Source organism: Neomonachus schauinslandi, chromosome 6 (genome assembly GCF_002201575.2).
Source record: "Neomonachus schauinslandi chromosome 6, ASM220157v2, whole genome shotgun sequence".
Taxonomy (NCBI): domain Eukaryota; kingdom Metazoa; phylum Chordata; class Mammalia; order Carnivora; family Phocidae; genus Neomonachus; species Neomonachus schauinslandi.
Genome location: NC_058408.1, coordinates 91,801,546 through 91,823,707, shown reverse-complemented (window position 1 = coordinate 91,823,707; position 22,162 = coordinate 91,801,546). Strand labels below are relative to the sequence as shown.

At 35.7% G+C, this 22,162-nt stretch overlaps 1 protein-coding gene across 1 annotated transcript in view; it reads left to right on the top strand.

The window, feature by feature from the left end:
• RTKN2 (rhotekin 2) overlaps positions 1 to 22,162 on the top strand; it is a 74,031-nt gene that overhangs the window by 35,221 nt on the left and 16,648 nt on the right. The window contains exons 7-9 of the mRNA XM_021699980.1: positions 8,463 to 8,557; positions 18,684 to 18,790; positions 19,718 to 19,849. Coding sequence (XP_021555655.1) covers positions 8,463 to 8,557; positions 18,684 to 18,790; positions 19,718 to 19,849 — 334 coding nt within the window. The remainder of the gene's footprint in view (positions 1 to 8,462; positions 8,558 to 18,683; positions 18,791 to 19,717; positions 19,850 to 22,162) is intronic.

Here is a 22,162-nt window from a genome sequence, read left to right as displayed (position 1 = left end):
AGCATGTGGAGAAAGGGAGAACCCTTGTGCACTGTTGGTGGGAATGTAAATTGGTGCAACCACTGGAAAACAGTATGGGGGGTTTCCTCAAAAATTAATAATTGAAAAAAATAAAAATATAGTGGGAATTTAATAATTGTAGCTCTTTCCATTATTGTTACTATTTTTACTGTTCTGAGACTAGTGCTTTTCCTTAACTTTTTTTCAAACTCATGCTAAAGCATTGCAATTTAAAAACAACATAGGATTATAAAATACAGACAGATATTTTAAAATTTAAAACCATTACTTATAATTTCATAGAACATAATCTAAGTGATGTTAGAACTTACATTTAACCTATATTCTTTTTGAAGCCTGGAGGAATTTTTGAGCATAATATTGTTGGTATTAAGTTCCTTTTTTTTTTTTTTTTTTTTTTTTAGATATTTGAGAGTGAGAGAGAGAGAGCACTAGCGGGGAGTGGGGGAGAGGGCCAAAGGGAGAAGCAGACTCCCCGCTGAGCAGGGAGCCTGATGTGGGGGTTCCATCCTAGGACCCTGGGATCATGACTTGAGCCAAAGGCAGATGCTTAACCAACTGAGCCACCCAGGCACCCCAGTATTAAGTTCTTTTAAATAACAACTGACTTATTTGTCTTGAAGTGTTCATTCTATTTAGATTTGTTATTCTACTTGGTTTATACCTGAATCCAAACACTAATTTTCTTTATGAACATTCCCCATGCAACTTGCCTGTCATTTGCTTATTTATACCAATTAAAGTTGGTCAAAGGAAGAGTAAAATCTTTTACATTTCACTGAATCATGTTCTGCTAATACCTATATTCTGCTGAGCTTCAGGTGTGAATTCAGCATATTCTAGGTTAAATTCATAGCCCAGGACGACTCTTAACTAGTAATTCCTTAACTGACTGCTGCAGCACCATGATAGGAGTCTGAGAATAGCACTAGTGATCAGAATGCATAAGGGGATCAGTTTTGTTTCTTTAATAGTGATCTAGTTCAATGAGAAGATTCCCAATACAGCTTTTAATTTTCAACCAAAATGGTCATAACAGATCAAACTTGGGCTGTATATATCTTCTCTAGTAATATGGCATGTGACCAAATATAGCTGTTCTTTCTGACAAAAGAGTGCGTTTTTTAGACTACCATTTAAAGTAGTCATTTATTTTTTCATAACATTTTTGGACCAATATCCACCCCCCCCACACAATGTTATAACAATTGGCCTATTTGATTAAAAAAATGTAGCTGATTAAACTGTTGGGAACTCAATATTAGGGTTGGCTAAAAGGAATGAGTGTAATGTTTTAGTAAGAAAATGTTATCCTGACAAGAATGTTTTAAAAGTGAGATCATTGTTGGTTTTGGAAGCATTGGCATTGTAATTAGTCATGGTTTAAAAATGAAGTAACTTGAAATATCATCATAAAGTATTGTTTGATCCAAAAGAAGACAGTGAACATTTTTGGTAATTTTTAGCTTGCTCCCTGATGTGATTCCTTTATTCATTTTATTCGTGGAATTTCACTTACTGAAATTCCTTTAGTCAGATTTTTCCAGTGTCTCTAATAGCTGAGTTCCCTATTTTATGCTTCTTGAGAACTATTTATTTAGTACATTATTCATCACTGTGTAAGTATACATCATTTTAAACAATCATTTCAAGAAAACTGGTAAAATTGAGAGTGATTATTAGACAAAAAAGGTATATTAATTTTTTTAAAAAAATAAGCCACTATACTGCATTTTAAATTAGACTGAAGTTATAAAACAAGTATCTTAATACTTGTCCAGCATAAATGGATTATTTATGTTTTGAGGACAATGAAGTTACTGTTTTGATTGTGTGAAAGATGATGCAGAGTTCACACGTAACTAAGGAGCTCCTCAGCCATTGGGTGTAATTTCATTATTCATTCATTTAATCATCTTAGAAAGGATTATTCAGCAGTTATATCATATGGCACATTGGATTCCAAGGTTAATAAGTCATGCTCCCTGAACTCAAAATTCTTGCAGTGGTAAAATATGGTCCCTTGTATCTGTTTTAACAGAAAAAAGTACCATAATTTTAAACTATTTCTTTTTTTTTTTTTTTTTTTTTTTTTTTTTTTAATTTTATTTATTTATTTTGAGAGAGAGAGAATGAGAGACAGAGAGCACGAGAGGGAGGAGGGTCAGAGGGAGAAGCAGACTCCCTGCCGAGCAGGGAGCCCGATGCGGGACTCGATCCCGGGACTCCAGGATCATGACCTGAGCCGAAGGCAGTTGCTTAACCAACTGAGCCACCCAGGCGCCCCAATTTTAAACTATTTCTTAATGAAGTATAAAGGTAGTAAGTATAGTGGGGCTTTCTTTCCAATATACTACTTGCCTAGCAGAGGCAAGTCAATTATATTCTCTGAACTTCAGTTTCTTCCTCTGAAAACATGGACCAAACTATCTGCTCTGCTTACCTCAAGTAGTTATTGTGAATCTTTAAAAAGATATTGCTTGTCAAAATGCCTTAGACTGTACATATGTGGTATTATAATGCGTTACCTGTCTCTGATTTTTACGGGAGAGTTCCATCATACTACTGCTTCACCACATTATTTGATTACAAAAATTATCAAATAGAATCTAGAAGAGAAAAAAACAGTTATTCATACTTCATTCTAATTCAAATACTTTTTATATATGGACTGATTTTTTTTTCAGGTTTTTAAGTACCTAGCTTGGGGGGATAGTTAGATATTCATAGTTATCTACACATTCAGCTTTTTTTCTGGAGTTATTAGAGTCGTTACATAATCATTTTAATGACCACATTATCTATCATTTGGCTCTATCATAGTTTATTTAACCATTCTTAGAAGTTATCAATAACTTTCTTCAGATTGTTATTTTCAGATGTGTTATTTATTGAAAATAGAGGCAAATATGCTCCGTGTTTACCTGAAAGTAGCTGAGGAAAAGATGTCTTAGTCACAATTATTTCTTTAGTCTCTCATGGTTCATCTCCCCTTCTGATTTCCCCCCTTCATTTTTCCCTTCCTACTATCTTCTTTTTTTTTTTTTTTAACATATAATGTATTATTTGTTTCAGAGGTACAGGTCTGTGATTCATCAGTCTTACACAATTATTTCTTAAGGTCTGAAAAAAAATTCGAACATATACCTCGCTTATCACATAATTTTAGCCTGTTCTGCCACACAAGTTGCTTTCTGAACATGCCACCTCCCCAGTGCACTTGGTGCAAATGCACAGCCTATAACTAGCTGCGTCCTGTGCACACTAATAGCAGTATTTTATATTATATTATGTATTGAAATGATGCTATTCCTGAAGTGAAGAATAGTCAAATGTTTTTAGTGGTTAGTAAGAATAAATTACAGTGTCACTCCGAAAAATAAAAAGTATCTTCATTCTCTTTCTCTCCCTCTCCCGGCCTCCCACTATTTCAGATATTTTTCTTGATGGCTTAGAAAAACATGTAGTCTATCCATCTAATACCTTGACCTATCAGTTTTGTGACCCCCTGCCTCCAGTGATCTTGTCCTTCTGCCTATTTCAGTCCTCCACCCTATTATTGTGCCCTAGACTTTGTTGTTATGAATAATTTCACACCCTCTACCATCTTTATAGCAAGTATCCCACTCTATCTACCACCTCCCACATTTCCAGCTTGCTCCCTTCAGTACTCTGACTCGAAATTAGCCTGGACTCCATGATTTATCACTTTATTCTTTCTTAGCATTTTTCTCATGTCATACCTACCTTGGAAAAAACTCCAACCTTGGTTAAATCCTCCTTTGAGTTCCTCTGCACCTGCACTCATGAGAAATAGATGAGGAAGCTGGAGAAAAACAGTCATAATGACTGGTCTCCCTTTAGACCCATGATCACTAACCTTAAGTGAGTTCTCAATGTGACAGCAATCCTACTAAGTTTCCATAGCCTTACATTTTACCTCTCTTCAGGGAAAGCATGTCACATCATATTACTGTCTCCTCTGAAGACTCCGATTCCCCCTCCTCTCTACTCTTTATTCAAAGCTGATGACTTTGTTTCACCTATCACTAATACTACTGAAGCAGTCAGGAGAGAACATGCATATCTTCCTTCTGCCAAATCTGTCAGTCTGTCTGCATCTGTATCTTTATTTGCTGCTTTCCCTCTTTGGGAACTCTGCCTCATCTAAGGCCACCTTCTTGTGCACTGGATCCCATTTTCTGAACTACTCAGAAGTAAGCTCCTGCGCATGTCCCCCACTCCTCTACATCATCAATTTTTTTTACTGCATCATTGCTACCAACACAATGCATGCTGAAATATCTCCCATTTGTACTGCCCCATTTGACAGCTACCCTTTACAGAAAAGTTTTCTATATTCCCTACCTCTACTTCCTCTCTTCTTACTCTCTCTTGGACAATTTCTGTTAACTTGCCTTCTAGGATCCACTTCCCTGTTTTTTCTTCTACCTCTGACTGTTCCTCACCTGCCTCCATTGTTCATTGCTCTTCATCTTGATCTGAAATGATGAAGTGTGTCTCATTTTTCAGTCCTTGGACTTCACTTGACTTTCTAACTTTAATTAAATTTCATTTTATTTACTGGTAACTCCCAAATTTAATTCTTCCATGTTTTTTTCTCCTAACTCCAGATTGATATGTCCAGCTGCCTACCCTACAACCCATCTAGATATCTAAAACAATTTTAAACTTGACTCATCCACAACTAAATTCATATTTCCCATATCTATTCTTCTCTTAGTCAGCCTTACTGCAGTGTAATAACAATTCCATTTTTCTGGTTGCTCAGGCCAAAAGCTTTGGAGTTGTTTTCAGCTCTTTTCTTTTTCACCTCCCATGTCCACATTGGGTCGACTTTAAGAATAGATCAAGAATCTTGCCACTTCTCACCAGCTCACCAGCTAACACCCTATTCCAGTCCTGCATCAGCTTTTTTGACCTCCAGTCAGGTCAACTACAGAAGCTTTCTAGTTGGTGTCCATTTTCACTCTTGGCCCCTGTTGTCTGTTCTGCACATGGCAGACAGAGGGATCATTTAGAAATACAAGTCACATCATAGTACATGCCTCTGCTCACAACCTACCATTTATTCCCATCTCACTCAGAAGAAAATCCAGTGTCCTTAGTATGCCCCACAAAGCACTGCCATGTACAGTGTCTGCCCCCTACTTACCTTTGGGACATCTCTCCTTCTCCTTCATCGTACTCCAGCCACACCAGGCTTGTGGTTTGTCACACACATCTAGCATCTTTCTCTCGCACCACTTCCCTGCTTATTGACAATCAGCTGTTCCTGAAGATAACATGCTGCATTAAAATGCCAGTAGGGAGTCTAATCCCCTTTATTCTGAGTGGGAGAAATTATAATGTAGTTCTGTAAAACTTATATGTCAGGGACAAATTATCATGTTGAGATAATGCTTAACATATTGGGCCCTGATCACCAGACAGTTAGTGATTATTAGTAGGCACTTTGTATGTATTCATATTTGCTCTTCCATTGTAACTGCTGTTCTCAATTGCTTTGACTTTTTTCTCCATAGTTTTCATTCATACTTTCTCAGCTTTTGTGGGGGGACTCATTGTGTAACGCTAGGGAAAAGTAGGAGCTAACTATGGAAGGTACTATAGAAACCCAGGATAAGTGAGTAGTAGCAGAGAATGGCCCACACTGAGTGCGAGGCTGGTGCCTTTTAGTTCTTGCAACAGTGGAGATTTGTTGGTGCTTAGTGAATTTTTCCAGAAGTCTGCATAGTAGTTGACATTATACCAATTTTATTCAGACTGTAGCTTGAAATTTTAGTCATGCATCACCTTGTTAAATTCTTGCTGAGTTTTAGAGACAGAAACATAAATTTCCCTATATAAACAGTGACAAAAGACATTGGGTATTGAGAGATCTCTCTAGTCTATGGTGGTTATATATTAAAAACCAAGGTAAATCAGACCATCATGCTGTACTTATAAAGTATTTCCATTATTTCTCAATAAAACTGGAGAAGAAAACAAACCAACAGGTGTTCTCCAAGGGAGTAACGTTCTGTGAAGTATGCATTACACACCTACTACATGTATACATACTTTTTCTTTGTAGTAGAGATTCTATTAAGGATTTAGTATGAGGAAAAGAAAGTTTATGAAACATATCACTTGGCACAATTAATAAAAATTCCCACCATACTTCTCTCTTCTCCAAAGTTTGTCTATATTACTGTCTGTCTGTCTGTCTCATTTTAACATGCTTTCTGATGTTTTGGATGTTGAGGTCTTACTAATTTGGAAAATAAATAATAAAACCAAGAAAAAGTCTTGAAATAAAATTAAGATTACTAGCACAGAAAATAGAATTATTATTGAATGAAAATTCACTTTTTATCACCACAAAGTACCAGGATATTAAATTTAGCATCAGAATTTTTAGATACTTTGGCAAGAGTGCTATTTTAACCCAAGTAGCATAAAGGGGACTATCATGAAAAAAAGTGGAATTAGTAATGACGTCCTCCATTTTCCCATATGATGGATGAAAACCCCAAATCTTTGAAGTTGGTAAATCAGAAGAAGATTCATTCTTACTCCCAGGAAGTAAATATGAATCAGATCCCATCACTATCTTCTTATTAACTTTCTCCAATGACTTCCTGTTACACTTGGAATCAAATCCACTCTTCTCCAAAGCTCCCAGCAAAGTCCGAGGGATCTAATCCCTGCCATTATCTTTGACCTTGTGTCCTAAGGTGGCGGTTCCCACTTGCTCCCTATGCTCTAGCCACACTGCTCTTCTTTCAGTCCTCTCTGCTTGGAATGTTTTCCCGCATTCTTTGCTTGGTTCCATCCTCTTATGAGATCATCACCATTACCCCTTAGAGAGTCCTTTCCTGTTTCCCCTGCTTAACAGGTCCTCAGTTTTCTTATCCCCTTTGTTTTATAGAAAAGGTTGCATTATAACTTACAAATGCCATTATTTTATTTATCCCTCTGCTTACTTTTTTCCCCCTCCCCCTTGCATCAGAATATAATACTGAGTCTTGTTTACCAAAATGCCCATCACCTTGCATAGGACTTGGCACATTTTAGGTGTTCAGTTAATATTTTTGAATGAATGGAGATCTTTCAGAGAAACATTTGTGAGTTAAACCAAATAACTTGCAGATTTTCTTACGATAAAATAGCATAAAGAGATAAACATACTAAGTTGATAATTCATTTATGTTTATAATCTGTCATCTATAACATCTAAATGTGGCTTTTCTTCATTTTTTATTATGGTTAAATATATAATATAAAATTTACCATTTTAACCATTTTTAAGTGTATAGTTCAATGGCATTAAGTACATTCACCACTAGTGTTGTGCAACCATCCCCATCATCCATCCCCAGAACTTCTTAATCTTCCCAAGCTGAAATTCTATACCCAATAAAAAATAACACTCTGTTCCCCTCTCCAAATCGACTTTTTGTTTCTATGAATTAGACCACTCCAGGGACTTTACATGTGGAATCAAGCAGTATTTGTCCTTTCGTGATTGGCTTATTTCATTTAGTGTAAGGTCTTTAAGGTTAATTCATGTTGTAGCATGTGTCAGAATTTCCTTCCCTTTTAAGGCTGAATAATATTCCATTGTATGTATGTACCACTATTTATCCTTTCATCCTTTGAATGGACAGTTGACCTTCTTCTACTGTTTGGCTATTGTGAGTAATGCTGCTATTTATACAGGTGTGTACACATATCCAATTGAGTCACTACTTTAAATTCTTCTGGGTATATACCCAGAAGTGGAATTGCTGAATCATATGGTAATTCTATTTCTAATTTTTTGAGGAACCAGTATACATTTTCCATAGTGGCTGCAGCATTTTACTTTTTCATCAGCAATGCACAAAGGTTCCAATTTGTCCGTATCCTAGCCAACAATTATTTTCTGTTTGGTTTTTTTTTTAATAAAAGCTATCCTAATGGATGTGAAGTGGTGTCTTATTGTATTTTTTATTTTAATATTAAAATATTTATTTATTTGAGAGAGAGAGAAAGAGCACACGCACTTGCATGTAACATGGGGCGGGGCAGAGGGAGAGCCAGAGAATCTCAAGCAGACTTTGTGCTGAACACAGAGCTGGATGCGGGGCTCAATCTAACAACCCCGAGATAATGACCTGAGCTGAAACTGAGAGTCAGATATTCAACTGACTGAGCCACCCAGGCGCCCCACAAATTGTGGTTTTGATTTGCATTTTCTAATGATTCGTGATCTTGAGCATTTTTCATGTTTTTATTGGCCATTTGTAGATCTTCTTTCGAGAAATGTCTATTAAAGACCTTAGCCTGTTTTTTAATCAGGTTGTTTATTTTCTGTTATTGAACATCTAAATATTTTATGTAGTAGAAAATATACTAAAATACTCAAAGTATGTCTTATTTGTCCCTATTACTAGTGGTGCAAAGTATAATTTGCTGGCTCATGCTACTCTGACCTTGGAAAGTGCTGAGGATAGCTTCAAGACCCATAATCTGTCTATTAATGGAAATGGTGAGTATAGTCTATATTTTACTTATTACATATGTTGTGTTAATAGATAATGTGGTGACAGTAATAATTTCTAATTTTAATATGCTCCTCTGAAGCAGATGTTGGCTTAAATAACATAGGCATGCGTTTATCTGTGGGTTCTTTCTAATATGTCTATCCCTTTTCCCCTAAAGAGAAAAAAAAAATTGTTTTCCTTTTTCCATGCCATTTGCCAGAGGTTTGTTTGTGAGGCTAGCTTAGTGAGGATAGAAAGGTTTTGTGTATTCTGAATCTTTGTCTTTGACTTGAAATTGATTTCTTTACCACCCTTCTAGTTGGCAATCAAAGACCTGTCTTATTTTTGAAGTTGAAATTGAGGAAGCCAACCCTCCTGTTGGTAGAAACAGAGAATATAGGAGAAGGTAGGGCTGAATTAATCTGAACTCTTTTCTCTCTGGATGATACTGGTAGTTGTAGTTTATCTAAAAAAATAATATAACAAGTTGAAGAAGGGAGCTAAGTGATTAGAAAGATTTGTAAAATTTAGCAAGAGTATTGTCCATTCTCCCAGATTATTTTACCTATGAGGAAAAATACAGAGTGGTGATGGCAAAGTAGTTTAGAAATATAATTTGGGTTATTCTTGTCCATTTTCTGAAGCAGAATATATAAAATTAGGTACAACCTTACTTATACTTATTGTTGTAAAGATGGGTGACTCCATACTGATGAAATAGATGATTTTACAACAATATTTTTTAGATTTTGCACTAAAAATTACATTAAAAATACAGAAACGTCCTTAAAACATAAATGTACAGTGTAACAAATAATTATGAGATGAATATATGCATAACTACCTTCATGTGAAGAAAGAACATTGCCAACATTACTTCTTAATTATTCTAGGTGTAAATGTATCCCAGTTTTTATGGTATTCACTTCCTTGCATTTATTTTTGGTTTTACCACCTATGTGTGCTTCTCTAAATAATACAATTTAGTTTTATCTGGTTTGAACTTTATATGGATAAAATCACATTATGTCTTCTTAGCAACTTGGTTTTTGTTCTTTCAGTATTATATTGCTTATAGTATTTCATTGTATGGTTATATCACTATATCACTATTCAATTATTTTTAATAGTTATAGGGTTCTTTAGGTTTACTCTTTCTTGAGTCAGGTTTAGTAAGTTATATATATATATATATATATATATATATGCGTCTATTTTATCTAAAATTTGAGGTTCATTGGGGCACCTGGGTGGCTCAGTCGGTTAAGCATCCAACTCTTGATTTCGGCTCAGGTCATCTCAGGGTTGTGAGATTGTACCCGTGTTGGGCTCCTTGCTGAGAGTGGAGCCTACTTAAGATTCTCTCTCTCCCTCTCCCTCTCCCTCTCCCCCTCCCCCCCCACCACTTGCACACGTGCATGCTCTCTCAAAAAATAAAACAATAATTAAATAAAATAAAATTTGAGGTTCATAAGCATTAACTTCTTAATGATAGTTTTATTGAATTTCCCCAGCATCTATAGTGATGTTCCTCCTTTCTATTTGATACTGGCTTTTTGTATGTTCTCTTGTCTTTTTATTATCATTCTTGCAGTAGGCTTGTCGGTGTTTTTATTCAGCTGTCTGTTTTATATATTCTAATTATTTGTTAGAAGTAATTATTGTAGACTATATACTCTGTATTACTATGAGAGGTGTGATAAAATCTGCTGTGATTGTAGATTTTTCTAGTTCCCACAGTTACATCTATTTTTGCTTTATATTATTTGAGCCTTTGCTATTTGATGCACACAATGTTTTTTTAAGGGGACGCCACACTGGAGCCCAATGTGAGACTTGAACTCAACTCTGAGATCAAGAGTTGGACACGTAACTGACTGAACCACCCAGGAGCCCCTGATGCACAATTTTTAAATTGTGCATTTTCTTCCACTCTTTTACCTTGAACTGTGCTTATTTTTATATTGTAGATATGCCTCTTCAAACAGGATTATATACTGGATTTTAATTTTTATCCAATTTGACAATCTTTGTGTTTTTTAATGGAGAATTTAGTCATTTTACATTTAATACCAAATAGTTTATAAGCCATATTATATGATCTTAAATATTTGGGCTTAAATCTCCCTTTATATCCTGTGTTTGCTATTGATCTTACACATATCATGTGTTTTTCTGTTCTTTCTTGCCTTTTTAAGGATGGATAATTTTATCATTTCACTTTTTCCTTGTTCTAAGTAAAGTTATAATTCTTTTTCTCATCTTTCAGAAATTACTTCTAGAAATGTCATTAATCATACTTATTAAAGTCTAAAATTAAAAGATGGTTTTACTGTTTTCTTAGACAATGCAAGGACTTTCGAACAGTTAAACTCCATTTCTCTGACCGGTGTGCTATTGTTATATATTATAATTCTATTTGATTTTTAAAGTTCACAAGATGTTTTATACATTTTATATTTACTAAGATTTACCTATAAGTTTCTGTGTACTATTTGTACCTTATATCTCACATTTGGGATTACTTTCCTTATGCTCGAAGTATAATCCTTAGAATTTCATTTAGTGTGTTCCACTGGTACCATACTACTTTGTTCTTGTGTTTGTCTGAAGATGACTCTATTTTGATTCATTCTTGAAAGGTATCTTTTATAGGATATAGGATTTTGGCAGTTTCAATTTTTTTCTTTTTGAATATTAAAGATATAATTGCACTCTCTTCTGGCTTCTTTTACTAGCTATTGAAAATCATTTGTCAGTGTGTCACTTCCGGGAAGGTAACTTTATTTTCTCTTTGTCTTTGGTTTTCTGAAGTTTCATTATGATATAGGTGTAGAATATAATTTCATTTATGCTGCTTTTGGAACTCCTTTAACTTCTTAAAATTACTGATTGGTGTCTTTCATTAGTTCTGAACAAAAATCTCACTTTTCTACTCAGAGAGCCTCTGTTCCATTCTCTTACTTTTCTCCTAGCATTCCTGTTAAACCTGTGTCCGTCTTTCTGGCTTTATCCTCTATGTTTCTTACCGTTTATGATGTATTTTTCATCTTTTTGTCTGTCTTTAATGCTTTTCTGGATTGCTTTATGAACTATGTTCTATTTCCTTTATTCTCTCTGCAGCTCCATCTGATGTGCTGTTAAACCTATATACCAAGAGTTCTTCATTTCTTTTTTTTATGTTATGTTAATCACCATACATTACATCATTAGTTTTTGATGTAGTGTTCCATGATTCATTGTTTGTGTATAACACCCAGTGCTCCATGCAGAACGTGCCCTCTTTAATACCCATCACCAGGCTAACCCATCCTCCCACGCTCCTCCCCTCTAGAACCCTCAGTTTGTTTTTCAGAGTCCATCGTCTCTCATGGTTCATCTCCCCTTCCGATTTCCCCCCCTTCATTCTTCCCCTCCTGCTATTTTCTTCTTTTTTTTTTTTTTTAACATATACTGTATTATTTGTTTCAGAGGTACAGATCTGTGATTCAACAGTCTTACAGAATTCACAGCGCTCACCATAGCACATACACTCCCCAATGTCTATCACCCAGCCGCCCAAGAGTTCTTCATCTCTGTTCTTATATTTCTTGGCTCTGGAAGTTCTATTTGACTTTTTCAGATTTGCTCTGGAACTTTGTATTTCCTGCATGCATTGTCAATGTTATCTTTTAGGTTTTTAGTAAAAAGGCTCTTTTATAGTCTATGACTAATAATTCAGATATATAATGTCTTTCTGGGTCTATTTCTGTTGTCTTTTTCTAGTGGTTCTCATGATGTTTCAATTCCTTGAATGTCTTCATATACTTGTTATCATAATCAAAAGTTTACATACAGGAATAAATTGATGCTTAATGTTTCTGTTTGCTTCTGGCAGGCACCTGGGGGGGGGGACTATCAATCTAGGCCCGCTTTATCCAAAGATCATGTCTGAGTTTCTCTTGAACCCCTCCTATCCCCCTGCCTCTAGGCATTAAGAATCCTGGGCTTGGATTATTTCTAGTTCACCACTACCCTGTTGGTGATTCCTTCGGGATATCAGCCTAGCATGAGGAGGATCTCCCATTAAACTAGTTACATTGTTCAGGTCCTAGACTTTGATTTCTGCTTCCTCATCTTGCAGGATCATTAAATCATAAATTCAGACTTGCTGGGATTGGCAAATGCTCTCAGGACAAACACAGCTTCTGTGCTCACTTAACTCACTGGTTCTTATCTATCAAATTTGTACTGGTAATTTCTTATAGTCTTGTTACCTCTTTGTTGCTCTGGGAAAAAATTTTAAATATATTGATTCAGCATTTTCAGTAGTTTTCAGTGGGAAGTTTGGTCTGAACAATCTAGACTTCCATCACCCAAAACTTGAAGTCCGTAATAGTATTAGCATTATCAGTTTCATCAGAAAATCTGGCAGATGGAGTTTATTGTCATTTCATTTGTGTCAGTTCTCCGCGAATTATCAAAATTACCATCATATGTTGAGTGTCTATTATGCGTCAGACACTGTTCTGTGAAATATTATTCAGCCTTAAAAAGGAAAAAAATTCTGCCATATGTGGCAACATGAATGCACCTTGAGGACATCATGCTAACTGAAATAGTTACAGAAGGACAAATACTGCCTGATTCCACTTATATGAGGTAACTAAAATAGATTCAAAGAAGCAGGCATAGAATTGCAGTTGCCAGGGGAAAGAAGGAGTTGCTAAATAACGGGTATGAAATTTTAGGTATGCAAGGTGGATAAGTTCTAGAGATCTGCACAATGCACTATTGTTAACAGTACTATATTGTGCACTTAAAAATCTGGTAAGAGGATAGATCTCCTGTTAGGTGTTCTTACCACAATAAATGTAAATAAATAAATACTTTGTAGCAGTTTTCATTCCTAGTATCTGTGAGATATATCTATAAAGAAATGTTACAATGAAGTGATTAATAGTCTGGACTGTGGAGCCATCAGCCTTGGACTCCTATTCTAGTTCTACCACTGGCTAGCTCTGTGACCTTCACAAGTTCCTCATTTTATTGTCATTTACATTTTACAGATGGGTGAATTGCAGCCTAGAGAAAATAACATGCTAGATCATGTAGCTAGGAAGTGGGTGAGCCAGACTTTAAATAATCCAGGACAGGCTGTGCTCTTTCTGCTATGCTTTCTGGTCAGGGATGATGACTGCTAAAGCACCTAAAGACTCAAAATACTATCGATGTGTGAATAATGGAATTGATGATGAAAGGGTCCATTCTTTCAACCAGATCGTCTGAAAAGTTGTGGAAAGGAATACAATTCATAAAGGAAGCATTAATTTAGCAGTGATTCCTCAGTTGTCTTCAGTGTTTTGTAAGATAGTATTAGATTCTTATTTAATAAAATGCTCATGGGTAGATCAGCATGGGAACTGTTTGGTATGACTCTGTTTTAGAGAAACACAATCCAGACTAACATATTAAAGATTGTGAGAAGACCTATGCCTAAAATAATAACACCCAAAAACTGTTGACTTTGGAACTTGTAGCCTCCACAGAAAAAATTTTAAGAAATAGTAACGTATGTGTCTAACTCTTTATGTAATACATATGTATATTCCTAGGAGTGTGGGTAAATTAAAATCCTGGAAATCAGTCATATTTTGAAAAATAAGAAATATTGTAATTTAAAGGAAACAATTTTATACAGCAAAAAGCCATCCTCAAATTTATTCATTAATATAAATCTACGTTAATACAGTGGGTTTTCCTAAATATGTCTATAAAATCAAGAGGAAATACTAGAATTTAAAAAATTTATAACTCAGTTTTATTATTCTTGATAATTGAAAGGAAAAGCTAAAATGATATCTTTGTCATCAAGAAATTTTTATGCTTTTTATAAAACAATGAAACCACATTGTGAAGATTGACTCACACGGAACTGAGATGTTATCTGGATTCTTTCCCTTGCCTGTGTTTTGTTTTTGTTGTTGCTGTCATTTTTAAACACCATTTTGTTCCCCATTTGAAACTACAAATGAATTAGATAAAATCTTTAAGTAGTGAAAAGTCAAATTGCTTTTTCACTTCCTGTTTCATCTTGTCCTAATGCCGCCCTTGGTTAGAAAAGAAGAATTAAGTATTTTGATTAGATATGTTGCACAAGGACGGAGACAGCTCTGAAAATGGAAAGGGTGTAGTTTTGAGAGTGAGACTGCCCTGGATATGAAATTATGAGAAGCAGCTACTGTGTGCCAGACACAATGATAGATGCCATTTATACTTTATCTTACTTGATTTTCACAACAACCCTCCTACCTAAGAAGGTAGTATTTTTAAAAATGAAGACTTGATACTCAGATAGCTGAAGTGACTAGCCTAGATGCCATATTTCTTGTCAGAAGTCAAGAGAAGCAGCTGTGACTCTACACTTCATTCCACAGGGGTCCTGAGCTGTAAAGAAACCTAGGTTAAAAGGGACAGGTGATTGCAGAGTATGTGGCAAGGAGTCTGTAGAAAAAGGATTTCTACATCCAATATCCCTTTTTAAGGACTGTAATCAGAAAGAAATTATTTTTCTCTGCATGCTATGAAATCTAAACTTATTTTACCAGAGAAGCCCATTGTTAGATATGGTATTTAGGTTCCAGATACATTATTGATTGGAGAAACTTTATGAACTCATCTGAAAAACTAATCATCATTTATGATTCTATTTTTTTAGAAAGTGCATCTTAACTTAAATACAACTAGCTTACAGATATTTAGAACATAAGCCGTTCATAAATCTGGGATTGCTATATAAAGAAATTTGCTTTCAAACTTTAAATTCATAACTCACAAAGTTGATTTCAGATGTATTACTTAGATGCCTGCTTTTATGCAATTTTTATTTCATTTCCTGTCTATTTTAGGAAAAGAGATTCTCACATATTTATTTATTTATGTCTGTGTTTTAGAATCATTGCCTTTATTGTATTTATGCATTTATTTCTCCCAGGTCAAACCCTTTATTTCTGAAAGATAGCAGCTTTACCAAGGTATTAATAAAAAAGATTTTAATAGTCCCAGGCAATTTGTTGTGCTCCATTCTATAATAGAATGATGAGCAAGCTGGTTGTTAAAAACTTTTTTGTTTTGGGGCGCCTGGGTGGCTCAGTTGGTTAAGCCACTGCCTTCGGCTCAGGTCATGATCCTGGAGTCCTGGGATCGAGTCCCGCATCGGGCTCCCTGCTCGGCGGGGAGTCTGCTTCTCCCTCTGGCCCTCCCCCCTCTCATGCTCTCTCTCTCTCATTCTCTCTCTCAAATAAATAAATAAAATCTTTAAAAAAAAAAAAAAAACTTTTTTGTTTTACTTTGTATACTTCATTTCGGCTGGTCTTTTTCATATAACTGATGTACCAAACCTTGGCATGGCATCTATATATAATATAATTGTATTTTTACCTAAAAGTGTTTTATTTTCCAGAATTATTAAGACTTTTGGGTCAATAATAGTAAAAGCCGATGGCTAGCCATTTTATAGTCAACCAACAGGGATGCAGTAAAAACTTTGAAAATCATTTTTGTGTGGTCGAGTGTGGGCAAAGGGCCATATATTGGGTTTTTATTTATACCCTAATACAGAGAATTGTGCAAATGTGAAAGCTCCATGCCCACCTACACACTACATTAAAGGAATATCTTAATGTTTTTTCGAAAGAACTTTTTTAAACAATTGCAAACTTACAGAAAAATTACAAGTTAAATGTCAAGATCTCCCCCCCCCCATGAAAATGCATGAGAGCAAGTTGTTTACATGATTCTCCATTAGCCCCAAATATGTTAGTATGTATTTCCTACTATAGGACATGGACTACATCACTACCACTATCCAAGTCAGGAAATGAATATTAATACATTACCACCTTTAATCATCAGACTCTATTAAAGTGTTGCTTATTGTCCCAATAATGTCTTTCATGACAAAAGGATCCAGTGCAGAATCCTGCGTTGCATTTAATTATCATGCTTCTTTCAGTTTCTTTCAAACTGGACCAGTTTTTTTTTTTTTTTTTTTTTTTTTTGGCATTTATAACCTTGACATTTTTAAACATCATCGTCTGTTATTTTGTAGAAGGTCCCTAAATTTGGGTTTGTCTGATGTTTTCTTGGGATAAGATTGAGGATATGCATCTTTGGCAGAAATATCACGGAAGTGATGCTAAGTTCTCATTGCATTCTGTCAAATGGCATATAATTTCGATTCATCCCATTACTAATGATTTTCACTTTGATCACTTGATTAGTGTGGTGTCTGCCCACCTTCTCGACTGTACAGTTATTCTTGTTTCCCCTTTGCAATTAATACATATTTTGTGTGGAGGAGGGGAGTGTCTTGAAACTATGTAGGTGTATTTCTTATTAGTCTTTCAATTTACTCATTGATTTATTTATATCAATATGGACTCATGTTTTCCTATTTTATTCAGTGCATCAAAATCGGTTAATATTGCTTATTTTAAGGTTCAGGTTGTCTCCAGTTTGGCCACAGGGAGCACATTCAAGATGGGTTCTGTTGTCTTTTTGACAATGTTCTCATCATTCATTGAGTAGTTTCCTTGCTTTATGGCATAACAAGATATTTCAATCTCATCAGGTACTTCCTGTCCCCCAGCCTTGGAACCAGTCATTTCTCCAAGGAATGCCAGTTCTTTTTAATGGAAGTAATACTTAGAAGACATGGTCTGGGCTCTAGGTACACTCCCTGCTATGAGAGCACCACCATTACCGTGCTGCTTTCCCCAGGCCCTCTCAGCGGGCACAGCAACACATATGCACATATGCGGTCTTGTATTTCGTAATCTCTGTATGTTGGAAACCGTGAGTCCACACCAGTGCATCCAATTCTAATCCCAACAGTGCAGAGTTCATTCTACACATTTGTAACTCCTTTTTCTGACAGAGAGAAAACCGTCTTCTATTACCTTTAAAAACGCATTTTCTTTGATCAGTCTTCCTAAAGGCAGCCATTTTTCGATCTCCCCCAGATGAATGCTCTCTCCTCCTTGCTGGAGCTCTCACTCATTCTAGGCTGTCCCTTGCCCTGTGTGGCCTCTCCTTACCTTGCTGAGGCTTACACAGCCCACATAGGCCTACTGTCCTCAGGCTTTCAGTTCCCATGCCTGGCTGCCCTTTCCCTTAACGCCATGTGGACACACCCCTCAGCCTGCCTGTGCTCTGATACCCCATGCCCAGTGCCTGTTCTCAGATGCCCTTGTCACCGGGCTCTGACACACTGTTCTGGGTCACTGAATGTATGGATTGTGTCCTCACAGCTCTCGGACTCTGACTCCCATGGCTGAGTCACCTGCCGAATGTGTGCACTCTCCTTACTCTTTGGCTTCTGATACCTCGCATTGGGCAGCCACACCATGTAGACACTCCTCACTCTGCTTGGGCCTTGACCCCCCACGCCAGGCCACTCCCTGAAGAAAGATTCCCCCACGTCATCCATCTTCCCCAGCCCATTCAGGCTCTGGCACCTCGTGCCTGGCAGCTCTCCTACTCACCCTCCCCATCCTGCCTTGCTGTAGCACCTTGCTCTGGCGCACCACAGCTCCCCCCACAACCCCTGGCGCAGATGCCCATGTTGGAGGGCTTCTCCTAATGTTCAGTGAGGAAAGGGGAAGAAGAAGAGCCAAAAGGCTTATTAAAGTATTATCATGAAATGGTGCTCTGAAGTGTTTTATTTAGAGGATCACTTAGCTAGCTATTATAATGAAAATCAGAGCAAAAAGTAGAATTTGATGTATGAAAATCATTTTATTAGATGTTTTTTATATTAGATGAGTTTCTTTATATGCCCTGAACTACTTCCATTGATTAAATACTTTAAGATCAAATGAGAGATCAAGAAACTAAAAGTTCTATGTCTATTCTAGGGAAAGATTTTATAAACTAACAGTTTAATATCATCTTATCCTATCTACTTTCTCATATTTGATTTTGTCATTAACTATGGCACTTGTATATGAGTAGGATGAACCTTTACATATGAACGTTCTTATATAAAGCAAAAAAAATTGCAAAAAGAAAAAACATAAAAATGTATAATGACCTTAAATAAACATGTTTGTAACTTGATTTTTTTTTTTTTTTTCTATCTTGTTTAAATAGAGGAGTCTTCATTTTGGCTTCCCTTATATGGCAACATGTGCTGCCGCCTAGTCGCCCAGCCAGCTTGTATGGCTGAGGATGCATTTGCAGGATTTCTTAATCAGCAGGTTGGAGGACTTTAAATATCCTACAATTATAGCTACAATCTAGATCTTAATATACTGGTAGTTGTTTTGCCTTCTGATAATAAGTATTTTTTAAAGTCTTCTTTTAAATGACAGTTTCCTCCATGTTAGACATAGAATGATGGGTGATGGGGTTGGGGGTGAGAAGGGGGGAAGCATGGGGTCTGATGCGGTTTTGATGGCTAAGGAGCTACCTCTCCAGGTTCCTCTGCTTCATAAGCGCAGGAACCGGATAGTCAGCAGCGGAGGACTCCTTGTGGAAGCGGATGACGACTGCTCCACACCTTTCATAGAAGGGCCTTTCTGGCAGACAGCTTTTGGCACAGTTTAGGCCTCTGGGCTTCCAGGGCTGCCTCTGTGCCACCTACTCCTGATTTATTTATAACCAGAGTTATTTATATTCAGTAAATAATTAATTATGGGCTTCAATGAATCAATAACTTTTTAAAAAAAGATTCCATTAAGAGGAAAGAAATTTTGCATTCCTACAGGGTAGTCAACATTTCCAGTGTTCTGAGAACAGTAAGGGGAAATTACATTTTGAGTATTGAGTTATTTTTATAATTTTTTTGAGTCATTAGATGGATTGCTGTGGAATTTAAAGCACTAATTTTGAATAGACTAGCATTTCTGAAACTGCATTGATTTATGATTTTATGTGTGTAAAAGTTATGTGGTAATCTTTACCTCCATTTTGCTTAATGCTTTTGAGAATTCCAAACCTTTCTTCTGTAATATTAACTTACTCTGATTTTGGACTGTTGACTTATTGCACACTAAATTAATGGGTAACTCTATCACATTTAAAAATTTTTTTAACTAATGTAACTTTGATAATTGAAGTATTTTGTTGAATTTAATGATGATAAATAATGATTAAGGTTGATGGTTTCTTGAATTTTTTTTCAGCAAATGGAAGAAAGCCTGATTAGTTGGAGAAGGTTGTATTGTGTTTTAAGAGGGGGTAAACTTTATTGTTTTTACACTCCAGAAGAAATTGAAGCTAAAGTGGAACCAGCTTTGGTAGTGTCCATTAACAAGGTAAATAAAATGCTATTTTGAAAATAAAGATATAACATTTTATAAAGTTTGTTCTTTTCTATACAATTCACATTGTTACCATTTATGGACAAAAGGGAAGGACTGCTAAAAATAGGTTAGTTCGGGGGTGCCTGGGTGGCTCAGTTGGTTAAGCATCTACCTTCAGCTCAAGTCATGATCCCAGGGTCCTGGAATCGAGCCCTGAGTCGGGCTCCCTGCTTAGCGGCGAGTGTGCTTCTCTCTCTCCTTCCTCCTCATGCTCTCTCTCGCTATTTCTGTCTCTTCTAAATAATAAGTAAAATCTTAAAAAAATAAAAACAAAAAATAAAAAGTTAAAAATAGTTCATAAAGTTAAATTAATCTTATTTTTTCTCCATTACAGAGCTTATCCAGTAAAGGAAATACTGTAAATTTCCTAAGAAAACATAGTAATTGGAAATCTATACCAGTAAATAGGTTTTAAAGCAGAGAATGTAACTCCACATTAACATGATATTTAAATTTTTCATGAATTTATTTAAGAGATTATATAAACATAAATCATTAGTTCATATTACAGTGATGCTTTTTGTAGTTAATATTCAAATGAACCCATAAAAAGACATTCCTGAGAATACTTCCTGATTTCTTATGTGATTGATGGGCAGTTGTCCAGCCTTGTGTCAGAACAGGAAAGCCTGATCCCTCCCCACCCCACCCCCCTGCCATGCACACATGTGTGCACACACATGCACACACAAGCACACATACACATACATACATGCATGCACACACACATACATGCATGCACACACACACAGACTTATACCATCATCTTAAATTTATCTTCATCTGTTATCCAAGCCTAGTGCTTCCCCCTCCCCCCCCCTTTTTGGCATTCCTACTCTGGAGTACTTTAATGGCATTTCTAGAGCAGAATATCATGTTTTCTCTCCATAGACTGCACTTAATTGTTTCTAGTTGTTTTACTTTGCTTGCTTGTGGAGTGATTGAATTGAAGGCAATGGTAAAGTATGGGCCATCACATCTGTTAACTGTGCATGTTCTATTTGACTTTAAATTATCTTTTGAAAAAAAAAGTTGTATGTCCTGAGAAACATATGGATACTAGTTTGCTAATCTATAAGGACTTGAGTTAATTTCTCTGATCTTTTCCAATAATAACATTTGGTCTGTTTCTATCCTGCTTTTGGAAATTATACTGCTTTTTCTTAAAGGAATTTCTTCAGTGAGACCTTTTAAATTAAGTCCACTTAATTTATCTGTTTTGTGTATCAGGAAGATTAGTGCTGCTCTTAAATAATAAACCTCAATGTTACAACATGGTGAATTTATTTTGGTTTAGATAATTAGGTTTATGAAAGTATATTTTTATTATTGGAAAATTGATATAATTTTTTCATTACTTGCCAGTGTTTTGTTTTGTTTATGCAGTGTCCACTTTTCCCCACCTTAGCCTTTTGAAAATTTCAGATGTGCAGAAGAGTTGAAAGAATAGAATAATGAACAGCTGTCGTTAATATTTTATCATATTTGCTTTCTCTTTACGTAGTTTGAGATTTTTTTCAGAACCATTTGAAAATAAGTAGCAAACAGCATAACGTTTCTTCCTAAAATATTTCAGCATGTTTCTCCTAAAAACAAGGACATTTCCTTCATAACCATAATATTATTACCACACTCAAGAAATTTATTGTTGATAAAATAATAATACCTAATATATAGAGCAAATTATCCCAATTGTCCCTACAGTGTTCTTGCTAATGTTTGTTTATTGTTTGATCCAAGACCCCCATTAGGGATCACAAATTGTAGCTGGTCATCATGTCTTTTGATTGTTTCCTTTTTTTTCTAAATTGGACGCATCACTCACTGCCTCTTTTTCTTTTTTTGTCTTTTATTATATTGACATTTTGGAAAAGTCCATGCCAGTCCCCACATCTGTTTTTGACTAATTGTTTCACTAGGATTCAGGTAGATGCTTTTGACAAGAGTTCTGGATAGATGATTTTGTCTAAACTGTTTTTCACTAGGTACCTAGGTAGTAAAAATAGAATTCTACCAATTTTTCTCTTACATGTTGTACAATAGAATATGGATAGTCCTAAAACAAATTAAAATGTAATCTAGACAAAGGATATTTTAAAATTCATTTGTTTTATTTGAAAACAGTTTTCAAGGTATTCATTTTACCATATCAGTCCTTTATGGCAGACAGAGCAGGTAAGTCAGCCCTGTTTTATAGGTATGTTATTTCTGTTTTATAAGTGAAGAAACTGACTCACAGATCAGATAGAACTTGTCTAGCTAGTA